General features: G+C 42.3%; 1 protein-coding gene across 8 annotated transcripts in view; it reads left to right on the forward strand.

Annotated features, from left to right (window-relative positions):
* Positions 1 to 14,711, forward strand: part of LOC146809887 (manganese-dependent ADP-ribose/CDP-alcohol diphosphatase-like) — a 286,591-nt gene that overhangs the window by 101,408 nt on the left and 170,472 nt on the right. For all 8 annotated transcript variants that reach the window (XM_085616741.1, XM_085616737.1, XM_085616739.1 and 5 more), the window contains 2 exons: positions 3,135 to 3,775; positions 4,128 to 4,244. In XM_085616741.1, coding sequence (XP_085472867.1) covers positions 3,135 to 3,775; positions 4,128 to 4,244 — 758 coding nt within the window. The remainder of the gene's footprint in view (positions 1 to 3,134; positions 3,776 to 4,127; positions 4,245 to 14,711) is intronic.

Below are 14,711 nucleotides of genomic sequence, written 5' to 3' on the forward strand. Positions count from 1 at the left end.
ATATTTATGGATTTTAACAGGTATTTCTGGAATTGAAGTATTTTGTTTAGCTCTATTTTAAAATGCAACGTAATTGTAACCGACAACATCCAATCACGCACTGTATAAATATCATGTGTTTTACCGGGGGGTCATGTGATCAAGGCTGTGTGTTCACAGCCGAAACGCGTCATGCTGACCGTGGGAAAATTAAGCACGTTATACTTTTGGTGCACTTTGTGGTCTGTACCTGTTCAGCAATTGAAACACAGGACTGTTGGAGAAAAAAAAATATATATATATATATATTCACTGAAAAAACCATAGGTTTCACACATGTTATAGTTAGGAATTAGCATTTAAAAAACCTTGCAAATTCACTTAAAAAACCATAGGTTTCACACATGTTATAGTTAGCTGGACATTTCCCTCGTAAAAAACCAATGAAATTCCCCCGTTATAGTTAGTAAAGGGAACTATAACTCACGCGACCGCAATCCACTGCTGATGACGTCAGAAATTACATCACTGTATTTATTCACTTATTTACCCATTTTTCTTTCCTTTAACCTTTAGCTATACATATTTAATAAATATTTATTTTACAGAAAGACACATATGTCATCAGTGATGTAATATCTGACGTCATCAGCAGTGGATTGCGGTCGCGTGAGTTATAGTTCCCTTTACTAACTATAACGGGGGAATTTCATTGGTTTTTTACGAGGGAAATGTCCAGCTAACTATAACATGTGTGAAACCTATGGTTTTTTAAGTGAATTTGCAAGGTTTTTTAAATGCTAATTCCTAACTATAACATGTGTGAAACCTATGGTTTTTTCAGTGAATTTGTACGGTTTTTTAAATGCTAAGTTATGTATTTATTATTTTATTTTTTTTTAAGGTTTTTCACCGTGCGCGCACCGTGCGCCCACGTTACGCCGTTCGCGTAATTTTCCCGTTTCTACCGTGCGCGCACGGTAAGCGCACACCGCGATTTTTCGTAAAAATATTAAAAACATTTATGGCCCTTGGGGGTCCTTTGGGGACCCCCTGACAATGGCTAGGGGGTCAGGAACTGTCCACCCTGCCCCCTTTTCGTGTTCTCCACCTTTATTATTCACCTCCCTCGGACTGCGAGAGACAAAATGGCGGCCGACACTTCCTGGTTTCGACCGATTCGAATGTTTACTAAGATCTAACAACCAATCAGAATTGCGCTCGCGCACGGCAGGGTGCGCTTACCGTACGCGCACGGTGCACGCCTATAGATATATATTTGCTTTTAAAAGCTATTTTCTCAGAAAATACTGAACAGATTTACACCAGACCTGCAAAAGGCACATCCCTGACCTGAGGACTACCTCTCTGCCAAATGTCAAGGTTTTCTGTTCAGCCGTTCGGGCTGCAGCGCGGACTAAAGGTCCTATGGGAAAATGCATGGGGAAAACGCGTTTTGGGACCCCCCCCTTTTTCTCAGCCCCCGCTTGACGAATTCACCCGAGACTTTCAGGGAAGGAGCGGAGCGACCGCCAGTAGATATTATATATATATATATATATATATATATATATATATATATATATATATACACATCAGAACTCGAATACTATGAGTTACTTCAGTCGAGTTCTGTCGTCACAATGTCTCTTGCCTGCTGCCAGAGAAAGCAGTCAAGGGGAATGGCAGATCAGGTCGTGGAGCATAATTGATGCAGCTGTTTAAAGCAAGGAAAATATAACATTGCTTTTCTTTCTTCTGCTCTATTTTAATAGCTTACAATGACAAGCAGAGAGAATATGTTTATTTTTTACAATCCTTAGATAGAGAAAATCTGATACTTTCTGCATGTTTCTACACATTCTGAGTTACTTCAGCTTTTTTTATTTTTTTTATTGAATTATTTCCCACAACTGTTTGCAACCAATATCTAGCAGGTTTTTGATGTGTTTAATTTTGCCCTTGAGGTTTTATTTTTTTAATTCATGTTTGCAAATATGCTCGCTCTTTCATATGAAAGAGCTGCACACCAAGATTTAAAGTGGATTGTGGGAAAGGTGATGGTGTGGCCATGTATTATATGGGCTAAAGTACCCCTGGCGTACATGATGAGATATTGCGAGTCACCTTGGAGTTCCATAACCTTATGAAAGAACTCGGCCTTAGGCATCGTTCCTCTATATGGATATGGAGCTCCTCTGTGACTTGCAATATCCTTATCATGTACGGCAGTGGGTACTTTATACCCTTATCATCACGTTTTTATGACTTGAGATTTACCCTCCTGTGGTCCAGAAAATCCCCTCTTGAGGACATTTTAAAGCTGTAATAATGTTGCATAGTTATTATGGCACTACGTACAGTCATGTTTCTAGAATTCAATCCTGGCGACTTTTTCGATATTTTTTAATACCATTTCTCATACTTTTGAGGGCCAGTAATCTTTTTCTGAAGGCAATACCTTGCATAAATTTAACTAATTTAAAATGGGTAGCATTGTGCCCGAGATGGGCAATATATAGTGTGCCTTTACTAAGAGTTCAGTCAGCTAGATGGTGGGAGAAGGGAGTAACTAAGAAAAAATGGGTTGCTCGAAAATCCTACGATTCCTTACTTTTCCTAGGACACACTATTGGCATAACGCACAAACTTTTTAAATTGACGACTTTAGTTTAACCAATTTCCTAACAATTTATTTTTTTAATGCCAACTCTACATGTGTAATTTAATTGAAAATACTGTATTTTCTAAACCCAAGAGATGGTTAGTATGCTTTAGTCAGCTCCATGCTGACAGCCATGCAATCCTGAATTTTCTAGGCCTCAGTTAGGAGTCTAAGCCCATTCTGTCCTTAGACCATTTGATAATATGTGTGATCCCTCTTATTTAAGCCATGTTTTAATCAAACATGAAATTTGGGCTGCAGCCCTTCTGGTGCTGAGCAGCGATTATGACGGATTATCAAACAGCTCTTTAAACTTATTTTCCTATCAATAAGAACTTTATTATTGAAGAAAAACTGCAGTGAATTCCCATTTAGTAATATTAGCACCTTTCAAGAGCTGCGCAGCCTTTTTCTTTAAATCGAAACGTTCACAATTTGTTTTCATGTAATCAACATTGTTCTTTTTTTCTCTCTAATTCTCCTATTGTAGGTTTCATGATACATGCTTGAAAGGGATCTGCTCTGAATGTAAAGAAAGCAGCTGGAGTCCAGAACCATTCTTTACTTTTGGAGTCATAGCTGATATTCAGTATGCTGATAAAGAAGATGCCTTAAGTGTTTGGAAGACCAAAATGAGATATTACCGAAACAGCTACCATCTCCTGAAAAGTGCTATCGAGGAGTGGAATTGTGCAGCTCCTCAGCCCAGTTTTGTTCTTCAGCTTGGTGACATCATCGATGGTGTCAACGTCAAGCAAAAAACTTCACAAAAGTCACTTGAGAAAATTCTGAGAGAAATAGAAAAAAGCAAAGCTCCATTCCATCATGTGTGGGGAAACCATGAATTTTATAACTTCAATAGGGATTTTTTAATAGCCTCTCAGCTTAATACTAAAGCACTTGAAGACAAAACACCATTATGGCCCAGTACTACAGCAAGAAACTGTCCAGAAAACAGTGGCCCAGTGCAGTTTTATGCATATCATTTTAGCCCCTTCCCAACATTTCGTTTCATTATAGTTGACACCTACGACCTCAGTGTTCTTGGCAGAGATCAGGACAGCCCAAAATATAAGCAGTCGGTGGATTGCATGTTTTCAGACAACCCAGAGAACTCCGAAGTCTGTCAAGGTAATAAATAGCTCTAAGCCTTGTTGCAGTACATGTTGATGGAATGAGGGCAATGAAAATTCAAGCATTCAAGAACAGGGGCTTAAATCTTTATGGTTGTATCTCACTGTTACTTTGACTACTTCCTTGCGACTTACAATCTATTTCACCTGCTTCTTCAGCACCTTCTCTTTGCTTTTTATCTGTGTACTAGCTCACCCTCTTTAAATCTGTGTCTCAAGAACATTTTTCTTTTAAGTTGTTTTTTCATTTTTATATAGGGACACCATGGAAGTAATACCTCTGTATCTCTTGGGACACCTAAAGTGTATAATGGTAATTTCTTTATAATAAACATTCCTTTTTATTGTAGATCTGTCTGAGGAATATTGTTTGGAATTCAATGGAGGGTTCAGCAATGACCAGCTGGATTGGCTGAAAGAAGTGTTGACTTTTGCAGATAAGAACAACGAGAAGGTTGTAATAGCTGGTAGGTATTTTGTGTTAATTTATTATTGTGGCAGTGCTAGCCTCAAAGAATAAAACTAATTTGAAGTTTCCATGTTACAATTACCAATTTTATATTTTATAGTGGGACAGGAAAAAGAATGACATTAGGTTAAAGTGCTTCTTTTTTTTTGTTGAAAGAATTTTTATTAATTTTTCCCTCCAACCGTTGCTTCATCAGATCAGCATTACTTACAATAGCCTCGTGCAAGAGCGCTTGGCAGCTTAAGGCATTACAATATAAATTAGATCAGTAGCATTCTCTTCCCTAACACCCCCACCCCGCTCCCTCTCTACCCCCACCCCCCCTTGTCAGTGTACCCGTAGCAGACCCCCTCTCCACAATACACATAGTACTCCGAGAATTAGAGGAGCCTAACCCAAGGTATGGGAGGCGCCCCAGTGACGCTCTCAAAAGGACCAAAAGCCGCACGCCGTCGCGCAGGTACACCCCATTCCCACGGCCCGACCACTCGCCACCTCTTAAAAAACTGTAGAGATGCCACGTTCTCGCGGAAAATATTCAAGTGGCTTCACCCTGAGTAGACTCCCCGGCAGTCCCAGTGATCCCCTCCTCATTTCCTATAGCGGTTAAAGTGCTTCTATAGTGCATGGGAGGCAGGTGCAGTCTTTGTGAGCACAACCCTAACCACTAATAATTATGTTCCTAATGCATTTACACCTTGCTTATTTTTATGTTCACTGACCTCTCCTTTGTCAGCTTAGGTAGTTTAGCAGTTCTGTTTTTAAAACCATGAAAGCCAGCTGAAGGTAATGACCATCCTGTCTTTGTTATCTATAAATCAGCCCTCTTATGTTCACTATATCCTGTTTCATTGTCAACCTCTCATTTTAGCAACTTGTCTATAATAAAGTCCAGATGTATATTTCCACCAATATCTAAATGTAAAGAATGTTGAAGAGGATAGCCTAGTAGAGATGCAAAGAAAATGGAAGCCAATTCATGCGCACATGACTCCTTCAACAAAAGAAAAATCCACCGCCCAGCTAAAAACACAGGTTGTCTCTTTTGCCTTTGACTAGCTGCGGGTGTTGAAAACCACCAACAGTATTTTTGTTTAAAGAGCCAACGTAACCTTAGATTTTAAGGGTGCTCAAACCGCAGTTGGTTGCCAAAGCAAAGGATATTCCAATGTTTTTGCACTAACTGAGATGGAATGAAGCACTGAGACACTGACAAGGACTAAGACAAATCCCAAAACACATGTTGGCTGGGATGTTATGTTTTGGACGATTTGCTCACTAGAATGCTGTTTTCAAGTCGTTTTGAAATAAAACCTGGAGTTTTCTTTGGAGTTTATGTGAATGACTACTACTTACTTATTGCTTGTCATGCCAGTTGACATGTAGGGCAGCAATCAATGATCTTCACTTCTGTCTGTCTTGGGTACATTTCTGTACGCTACCCCAGCTGTGGTTCAGGGTTGTTAAGTTCTGTTTCCACAGTTCACCGCCAGGTGTTCTTTGGCCTGCCTCTCCTCCGTTTAACTTCTGGGGTTCAGCGGAGAGCTTCTGTTGTGATGGAGTCTTTTTCTCTTCTGATGGTGTGTCCTATCCACCTCCATCTTCTTCGTATAATGATGGTGTCCATTCACACTTGCTTGCATTTGGTGAACAGTTCCTGATTGGAGATGGTTTGTGGTGAGAAAATGTGAAAGATTCTTCTCAGATTAACTGGTGAGAAAGGCTGGCAGTTTGATGATGACACTTTTTGTCATCCACCAGCATTCTAACCCACACAAGAGTCTGGACAGAACACACCTCTGGTAAAGCCTCATGTTAGTGTTGGTGCTATACTGAGATGACTTCCACACGTTGTTCAATCCTGAAGGCCTTCCGGGGCTCATACATTCAGCTCTTGATGTTAGTGGCTGGAGCTCCTTCATGTCTAAATGTATTGCCTAGGTAGGTTAACTCTTCGATCATGGCTAGGTCACCTCTGTCTACCTTGATTGGTGAAGGGTTTGGGATGTTGAGTGGCATGACGTCTGATGTCTTCATATTTAACTTCAAGCCCACTTGCTGTACATAGATGTTGAGGCAACATGTCTTTTCCTGCATGTGCTGGTGTGAGAGAGCAAGGCTTGGTCATCCACATAGTCAAGGTCCTCCAGTTTAGAGTATAAGGTCCATCTGATGCATTTTTGGTCTTCTGTTGAGTGTCCCATCACCTAGTCGATGACTGGGTTGAAGAGCAACGCTGACATCGCGCATCCCTGTCTCACACCAATCTTGACTTTGAAGCTCTACTCACAATCTCCCACCTTGCAGGAAAATATCATAGAGGTTCTTGAGGAGGAGAACTATCTGCTCAGCATGCCATAGACTTTCGGTACCTGCCAATGACTATCACGGATGATATTGTAAAATGTTTTCTCAAAATCAATGAAGTGGATGTATAGTTGTCTCTACCACTCCATGCACTGCTCTATGATGTTGCGTAGAGGAAGTATCTGAACAACCCACCCTCTACCCTTGCAGAACCCAGCCGGCTTGTCAGCTGCATCAGATATATGGTGTATAGTGATGGCTTAGTTCCAGTCATCTGGTACTTTATTTCTCTCCCAAATGTAAACAGTGGTTGGAGGATCTTGGCTGATGTTTCAGGGTCTGCTTTGAAGATCTCTACTTTCAGGCTGTCCTGGTAGGGGTTTTTCCATTCTTGAGAGATCAGATGTCAGTGATGATTTCTTGTTTCTGTGGTGGGGCAATTTTAATATCCAAGCCTGTCTCTGCTTCTTAGATGTCTGCTTTGCTTGTTGGTACTAGCCCGTTCAAAACATCTTTGAAGTGCTTGACCAAACATGCTTCCAGCCTTTTCTTTGTTGTGAGCAGTCTGCCTTGCTTGTCCATGATAGGGGTGTTGTATGTTGCCCAAGATTTACCACAGACTATTTTCGTGATCTCGAAGACTTTCCCCCATTCTCCTGTGTGGGCTAGTTCCCCTGCTTGGCTGGCAAGGCTATATGTTTCCTTTTATTTATTATTGCTTGTACTTCTGCAGCCTTTCCGATTTGGCCTCCCATCAGTTTCTTTTTTGCTGCCCTCCTGCCTTCAAATGCTAGGCATGTATCTTGTCTAATCCATTCTTTTCTCTTTCTTTTTCCTCAGGCATGTTTGACTGCTCTTCACATATGTTGAAGAGTCCTATTGTGCTTTTATGTTGACGGCTAGCTCAGATTAATCTCCCATGTCTGCCAGGAGTTGGGGCGTGTTTTGATTTGTAAGATGTATACCTTCTTTGTCATAGGGATCTGTAATTTTGCCCCATCAAAGTGCTGTCATCCTGATGTTTTGCATTCTGTTTTTCTGAGCTTCACCTTTACAAGAGCAGTCTCTAGATGGTGATCACTGCCGATGATCCCTTCTCTCTTACATCTTGCAGTGAACCCCTCCAGGCTCCACTAATCATCATATGAACAATCTGCATTCTGTCTTTGCCATTGGGTAAGCACTAATTTGGTTTGTGAATGTCACAGTAGGGGAAGAAAATCCCTCCTATAACCAGATCATGTGTGATCCACAATTCCAACGGTTCTTCTCTTTTGTTGTTTATTGTTCTACAACCTTCCTTTTTCATGGCTTTGTTATAGTTTGGGTGTCATTTCCCACTTTAGCATTCAAGTCCCACCACATCACAATCTTCAGGTCATGTTCCGGCATGGCTTCAAGCTCTGTTTGCATTTGTTTGTAGAATACGCCTCATCTTAGATGTTACTTGAGATAGAATCCGATTCTGGTCTTGCGCTTGGCTTGCACTTGTCACTTAGAACTTCTGTCATCCTGTCAGTAGTTTCCTTGCAACTTTGACTATTTTCAATCACACATGTCTCATACAGAGACTCTGTAAGTCCCTTGTGCCCAGAAGATTTAATGGTTGTTGCTGCTGGTTCTGTAACAAATGTTGTTTTAATGGAACACGGTTGTTAGGCTTGTGTCCAACCTGGAGGACCAGTGGATCACACTTCTTCTGTCATATCTCTCCAGATCACTGAGACACTCAAACTCCTATACCACTTCAAGGTGGCGATCCTCCTCTGAGGTGAATGACTTTAAGACAAGTCTATTCTGTTATTGGCTCTGAATCATTTATGATCAACATTTGTCATCTCATAGAAACGTTTGTTACGATGCCCTCGGTTGTAAGGGGCCACGCATCCGCAGACTGAGATAGTCTCTCAGTTTTTATTGACAGTAGTGTATCCTGATAAATAGTCCTTCTCATGTCCTGTGCAACATGTAGTCCTATACAGCTGCTCCTTCTTCCTGATCCTCTTCAACTTTAATCCTTAGCATAGATGTTACTCAGTTATTTAGCTTGTGTTAGAAATGGGGGTCTCTAGTTGGCAATGGTTTGCACCTTGGTCAAAGTAGAGACACTTGCTTCTAGTCAGGGTAAGGGAGTTACACCCTTCGACAACCCTTGCTCGCCTCCTTGGTAGCTTGGCACAAGCAGTCAGGCTTATCTCAGAGGCAGTGTGGAAACCATTCGTTCACACATACAGTAATATAGTGAAACACTACAAATGGACACCACACCAGGTTAGAAAATTAGGAAATCTTTATCACATCAAAACAAGAGCAAAATGACAAAAATCCACCATACATATGTCAAGATATCACAAAAAATAGATAATTCACAAAAATAAGGATTGTAGTAACAAATAGCTCCCCCTGGGGCTATTTTGACGTCGTGACAGATGGAACTGCCAAAGTACGGCGCCGACTGCGCCATGCGCAAGTCAAGCACCGAGTCGCACGGACCCCCAAGAACAGTACTTAGGCAAACAATGAAAACAAGGACGGGGCACGGCCTCGGGGAGGTGACGCGTCCTTGGTGCTGGGCGGCGTTGGTTCCTTGCGGCCACAGGGGATGTGAAGCGTCGGTTTCTTACTGCGAGGCAGGGGAGATGAGGCATTTGTTCCTCACTGTTGCTGGGGAGGTAACGTCACGTTGGCGGCAATGTGTAGGTGCCTTACGATGGTGCGGGGTCAATTGATTTGGGAGGTCACCTATGTCTGGTATAGGCTCTGCGATGGTGAAGCGCCGGTGAGGTCAGGGCTGCGGTGCAAATTGGGGCGGTGGATCGTGAGCATCACGAGCGGTGTCCTCAGCTTTGTTGCAGGTCACGCCTTCTTTGTTGCAGGTTGCGCCTTCGCTCACAGGCATCCGTGTTGCTTTTTCCCCTCTGTGGCAGCTGAAACAGAAGTTCCAGGTGCAGGAGGACCGAGCAAGTAAAGTCTTTGTGTCCCTGAGACTTTAGAACAGGAGGCAGGCTCTACACCCAGTCCTTGGAGATCTTCTTTAAGTTTAAGCAGGATGCACAGCACAGTTCCGTCTTTGTCCTCTCCTTGGCAGAAGTAGCCACTGTAGGCCAACCCAGCAAAACATCCAGAGAGCAATGGGGCAGTACTCCTCCTTAGAGCTTCTCCAGCTCCTCTCCTTGACAGAGGTTCATCTTGAGTCCAGAATTATTCTAAAGTTCTGGGATCTGGACCCCAATATTTATACCACATCTTCCTTTGTTCTCTTGCGGCAAAAGTCTCTCGGCACTGTCCAAACCAGTTCTGTCCTCTCTGGTCCAGCTTCTTGGCAGGAGATGGAAACAGCATTGTGCACAGGAGACTGGGCCTAATCGGGTACAGGGAAAACCCCTCCCACTACTATGAATGCACACCAGGTTTATTCAGCCCAGGTCTGAGTCATGTAGGAAAGGCAGGGCACACCTCAACACATCCTGCCCCCCTCAGTGGCTGTCTGTAGTGAATGCACATCCCCAGCCCCTGTCACTCTAAAACCAGACAGTCCATACACAACTCAGCAGAGGCACACAGGGTGGATAAGCAAGAAAATGCCAAGTTTCTAAAAGTGCAAAAACAACAGTTGATGGACAGAATGAAGAACAATGTCATACATTCACCCCAGTACAGAGATCTGGGCCTAAATCCATTGTTTTTTTGCTCACCATGCCATTCCAGTTTGAACCCAGCCATATGCAAATCAGTCTTGACCCTGTGCCCAATGGGAACAGTCCAGCTCGAACTGCCAGGCCAGGTCCTCCCTGGATTGGAAACAAGCATCCTAGGACCGGTTTCGGGGTGTCACCCCTCTTCAGCCAGGATAGCTTGATTCCAGTGGCATGGAGAGCACGGGACTCACGTCTGAGCATACTGTGCTCTCCATGGGTTTAGGCCCAGATATTTGTACTAGGGTGAATGTATGACATTGTTCTGCATTCTGTCCATCAATAGTTCTTTTTGCATTTGTCACCCCGAGTGGGATGGGTATGCTCAGACGTGAGTCCCGTGCTCTCCATGCCACTGGAATCAAGCTATCCTGGCTGAAGAGGGTTGAAACCCCGAAACCGGTCCTAGGATGCTTGTTTCCAATCCAGGGAGGACCTGGCCTGGCAGTTCGGGCTGGACTGTTCCCATTGGGCACAGGGTCAAGACTGATTTGCATATGGCTGGGTCCAAACTGGAATGGCATGGTGAGCAAAAAAACGATGGATTTAGGCCCAGATCTCTGTACTGGGGTGAATGTATGACATTGTTCTGCATTCTGTCCATTAATAGTTATTTTTGCATTTGTCACCCCGAGTGGGACGGGTATGCTCAGACGTGAGTCTCGTGCTCTCCACGCCACTGGAATCAAGCTATCCTGGCTGAAGAGGGGTGAAACCCCGAAACCGGTCCTAGGATGCTTGTTTCCAATCCAGGGAGGACCTGGCCTGGCAGTTCGGGCTGGACTGTTCCCGTTGGGCACAGGATCAAGACTGATTTGCATATAGCTGGGTCCAAACTGGATTGGCATGGTGAGCAAAAAAACGATGGATTTAGGCCCAGATCTCTGTACTGGGGTGAATGTATGACATTGTTCTGCATTCTGTCCATCAATAGTTCTTTTTAGTTTCTAAAAGTGGCATTTTCCCAAAAATCTTTACTAAAAGATGTGTTATCAAATTCAGAGTTTGCAGAACCTGTTCAAATGATTTTAATGGGTAATTTTAAAGAATTACAACACAAAGGAATAAGGAAACAATGAGCACAAATGACAAAAGAAATAAAAGCAGATGGATACCAGTGCTCAAGTCTGTCATTCTATAGCATTTTAACAACAATACTAAGTAATACATGCGTTGGCAGACACATTAGTAATAGAAACAGTACCATCATGATTTACATATGCAGTAGTACAGTGGTACAAGTGCCAGTTTAAGAGTAAACAAGACATTCTAGCTTCCGTTATATCTTGATATACCGCCGTTAAATAATAGTAAATATTTATTATAATAATAATAACCAATGGCTCGTGCTGTTGATAAAAAGATGCACTTGAGGGGAGTCTGAGATGTGCATTTGAGGTGACTATAGTGCATTGTTCAGCTAGAATTCGGTAATCCTCATGTTTCCCTTGGTGAATCGAGTGTTAAAGGCTATCATGGAGGTTTAAAGATGAAGGAGGAAGAGTCCATAGCGTTCCACAAATTTTCCTGTGGGCTGGGCACCACGGGGAAATTTGTAGAGTGGTATTGTCGGCGCCTCTTAAAAAGATTAGCCATTCCTGCCACATCTTGAAAGATATTAACTTGAAGGTCTTCCAATTGCTCAGGATTATGTTGCATGCCAGAGTGAGCATTAAATCAAGTAGGTCCCGCTCCTTGTCGTTTTGTATTTGTGGGTCTAGGTATCCGAGCAAAATGTATGAGAATACTCTATTTGGTGTGATGTGCAGAGTATATGTTATATACTTGTAAACCCTATCCCAGAACGATTGCAAGATCAGGCAGAGAAATAGCATATGTGGTAGATCTCCTGATGGGAGAGTCACAGTTCCAGCATTTGGGAGAGTGGATGAGGTTAAGCTTGTGGAGTTTAGCCTTATATCCAGTAGGCCCTATTTATAATCGTGTATTTCGTTTGAGAGAGTGTGGGGAGACTTTGTTCCTGAAGGGAGTCATATGTATGTGTTCCCAGTCAAATTCAATAGAGGTGGTGTTGGGTTCTGCTTCCCACCTCTTCTCATTGACTGTAAGGTTCCTACATGGTTTGGACAGGAGAAGTTTATATATGCTTAACACTGTATGACCACTCTTGAGCAGCTGGGATAGCCTGAGTGGTACAGAGGGATCCCCTAGCTTTACTGAGTGTTTAGTTATTTGGGCTTTAAGTTTAAAAAATATGAACCTGTCTATGTTGGTCAGCTCCTTCTCTGTTTTTAGTGTGGCAAAGGATTTAGGAGAGGTGTCCTTTAATAGGTCTTGGATAACATTGACGCCTTTCCGTAACCAGTCCTGCCAGAAGATTAGGTTGCCATCTATTCTTAGTTTGGGGTTATACCAGACTGCAGTCATGTTAGATTTGTCGAGTTTAACAGTAGAGTGTATTTCTAGGCGTGAGAGCGCCTGTTTTGTGTTCTGGATATTATATTCTGAATGTTGTAGGATAGACGTGTGCATAGTCATAATAGCGGCGAGTGGGATACCCTTGATTAAGTTTGCTTCTACTTCCAGCCATAGGGGCGATAGTGTGGGTTATCTACAAACCAGGCTGCCCCTTGTCTGCATAGGAAGGCAGTTTGAAAGCTTCTGAAGTTTGGGAGACCAGTCCCTCCTCTGTTTTTGGCCTGTTTGAGTCTTATCAGAGCTATTCTAGCTTTCTTCTTTTGCCATAAGAAGTTGGTAAAAGCTTTATCAATTTTCTTCAGGGAGTCTTCGGGCAGGATCATAGGGAACATACAAATAAGATAGTTGATCAGTGGTGATATCATCATTTTAATAGTTTCTACCCTTCCCCATAGAAATTTTGATGACTATCCGTCCAGTAGCTCAGAGATTTTCTTCGATATGGAGTTTTCATTCTCTTGTAGTGTAGTTATAAGATCGTTAGTGAATAGCAGACCCAGGTATTTAATTGGTCCTGGTTGCCATGCCAGACCTGTGTCTCCCAAGATGTCCCTACCACCCTGGCAATTCAAAAGCTTAACTTCCGTTTTATCTTTATTGAGTGTGTAGCTTGAGACTTCAGCGAACTCTTGTATCATGTTCATGAGAGCCTATATGGCTTTTTCAGCCTCGCCCGAGACTACCAGAACATCATCCGCGTATGCGGCCACTTTGAAAGTTGCACTTTCAAATTCTATCGCTGGTATTTCTGCATTTTCTCATGTTGAAGAAATGGCTCTATAGCTAGTAAGAAGAGGGATGGGGAGAGAGGGCACCCTTGCCTGGTGCCTTGTCGTAGTGATAGGGAAGATGACATTGCATCCCCGCTCTTACTTTAGCTCTAGGTTGATAATAAAGTGCCATGATCATTCGTATCAGTGAGTCTCCCAAGTTTAACCTTTCTAATGTCATTCGCGAGTGTGCCCAGTCAACCTTGTCAAATGCTTTCTCGGCGTCCAGGTGATAGTGACAGTTGGGGAGCCGATTAGCTTAGCTTTTTCAATTGCATGTCAGAATATCCTAGTGTTGTCACTAGAGAGCCTATGTTTAATGAATCCTACTTGTGAAGGGTGGATAAGTTTGCCCATATATTTTTGCAATCGGAGATTTAATATCATAGCGTATATTTTGCCGTCAAGGTTTATTAATGAAATCAGCCTATAGTTTTTAGTGAGGAGTGGGTCTTTACCTTCTTTTGGGATAATTATAATGATTGCCTCTGCAGAAGTGCCTGTGATTTGGCCTGTGGTTGCAAACTGCTGATATAAGTTCAGTAGAGGTTGTCTTAAATGGCTGGCGAATGTTTTAAAGAAGGTGGCGTTATAACCGTCTGTGCCTGGGGCTTTGCCAAATTTTAGTTTTTTAATGACGGTGTCCACTTCTTGGAGGGTAATAGGACCATTGATGGAACTCATCTCATAGGCAGATAATGTGTTTAGTGAAATTTTGTCTAGGAATTCCTTATTCTTCACGCGATTCAGTTTGGTATTGGAGTCATATCGTTTTTTTATTGAATTCTTGGAACGTATCAGCTACTTTGAGTGGGTTAGTGTGGATAGTATCTGTGTCATCTTTAATAGCATTGATAACGTTTTTCTGCATTTTGAATTATGTATGAGGCGAGGGTTTTCCCTGCATTATTGGCTTCGCATGGATGCAGACTTTTTTGTTTATTAATTTGACCCCTGCTCTAGTACTAATAATTTTGTTGTATTCATATTTCTTATGTAATATCTTGTTTAGCATCTGTGGGTCCTTTTTGATTATGTGAATCTTCTCTAGGTCAGAAATTTCCTTCTCTAGGGTGTGTAGTTTCCCGTTGGCCTCTTTATTCATATTTGATTTCATTTTAATTATAATTCCTCTAATTGTAGTTTTCAGTGCCTTCCATCTTATGAGATGCTATGTCTCATTTTCCTTGTTCTCTAACAGGTAACATTTTATTGCCTCTTCAGTAAGTGTTTTGTTTTGTGTTGTAGTTAGAA

Source organism: Triturus cristatus, chromosome 7, assembly GCF_964204655.1.
Source record: "Triturus cristatus chromosome 7, aTriCri1.1, whole genome shotgun sequence".
Lineage (NCBI taxonomy): Eukaryota > Metazoa > Chordata > Amphibia > Caudata > Salamandridae > Triturus > Triturus cristatus.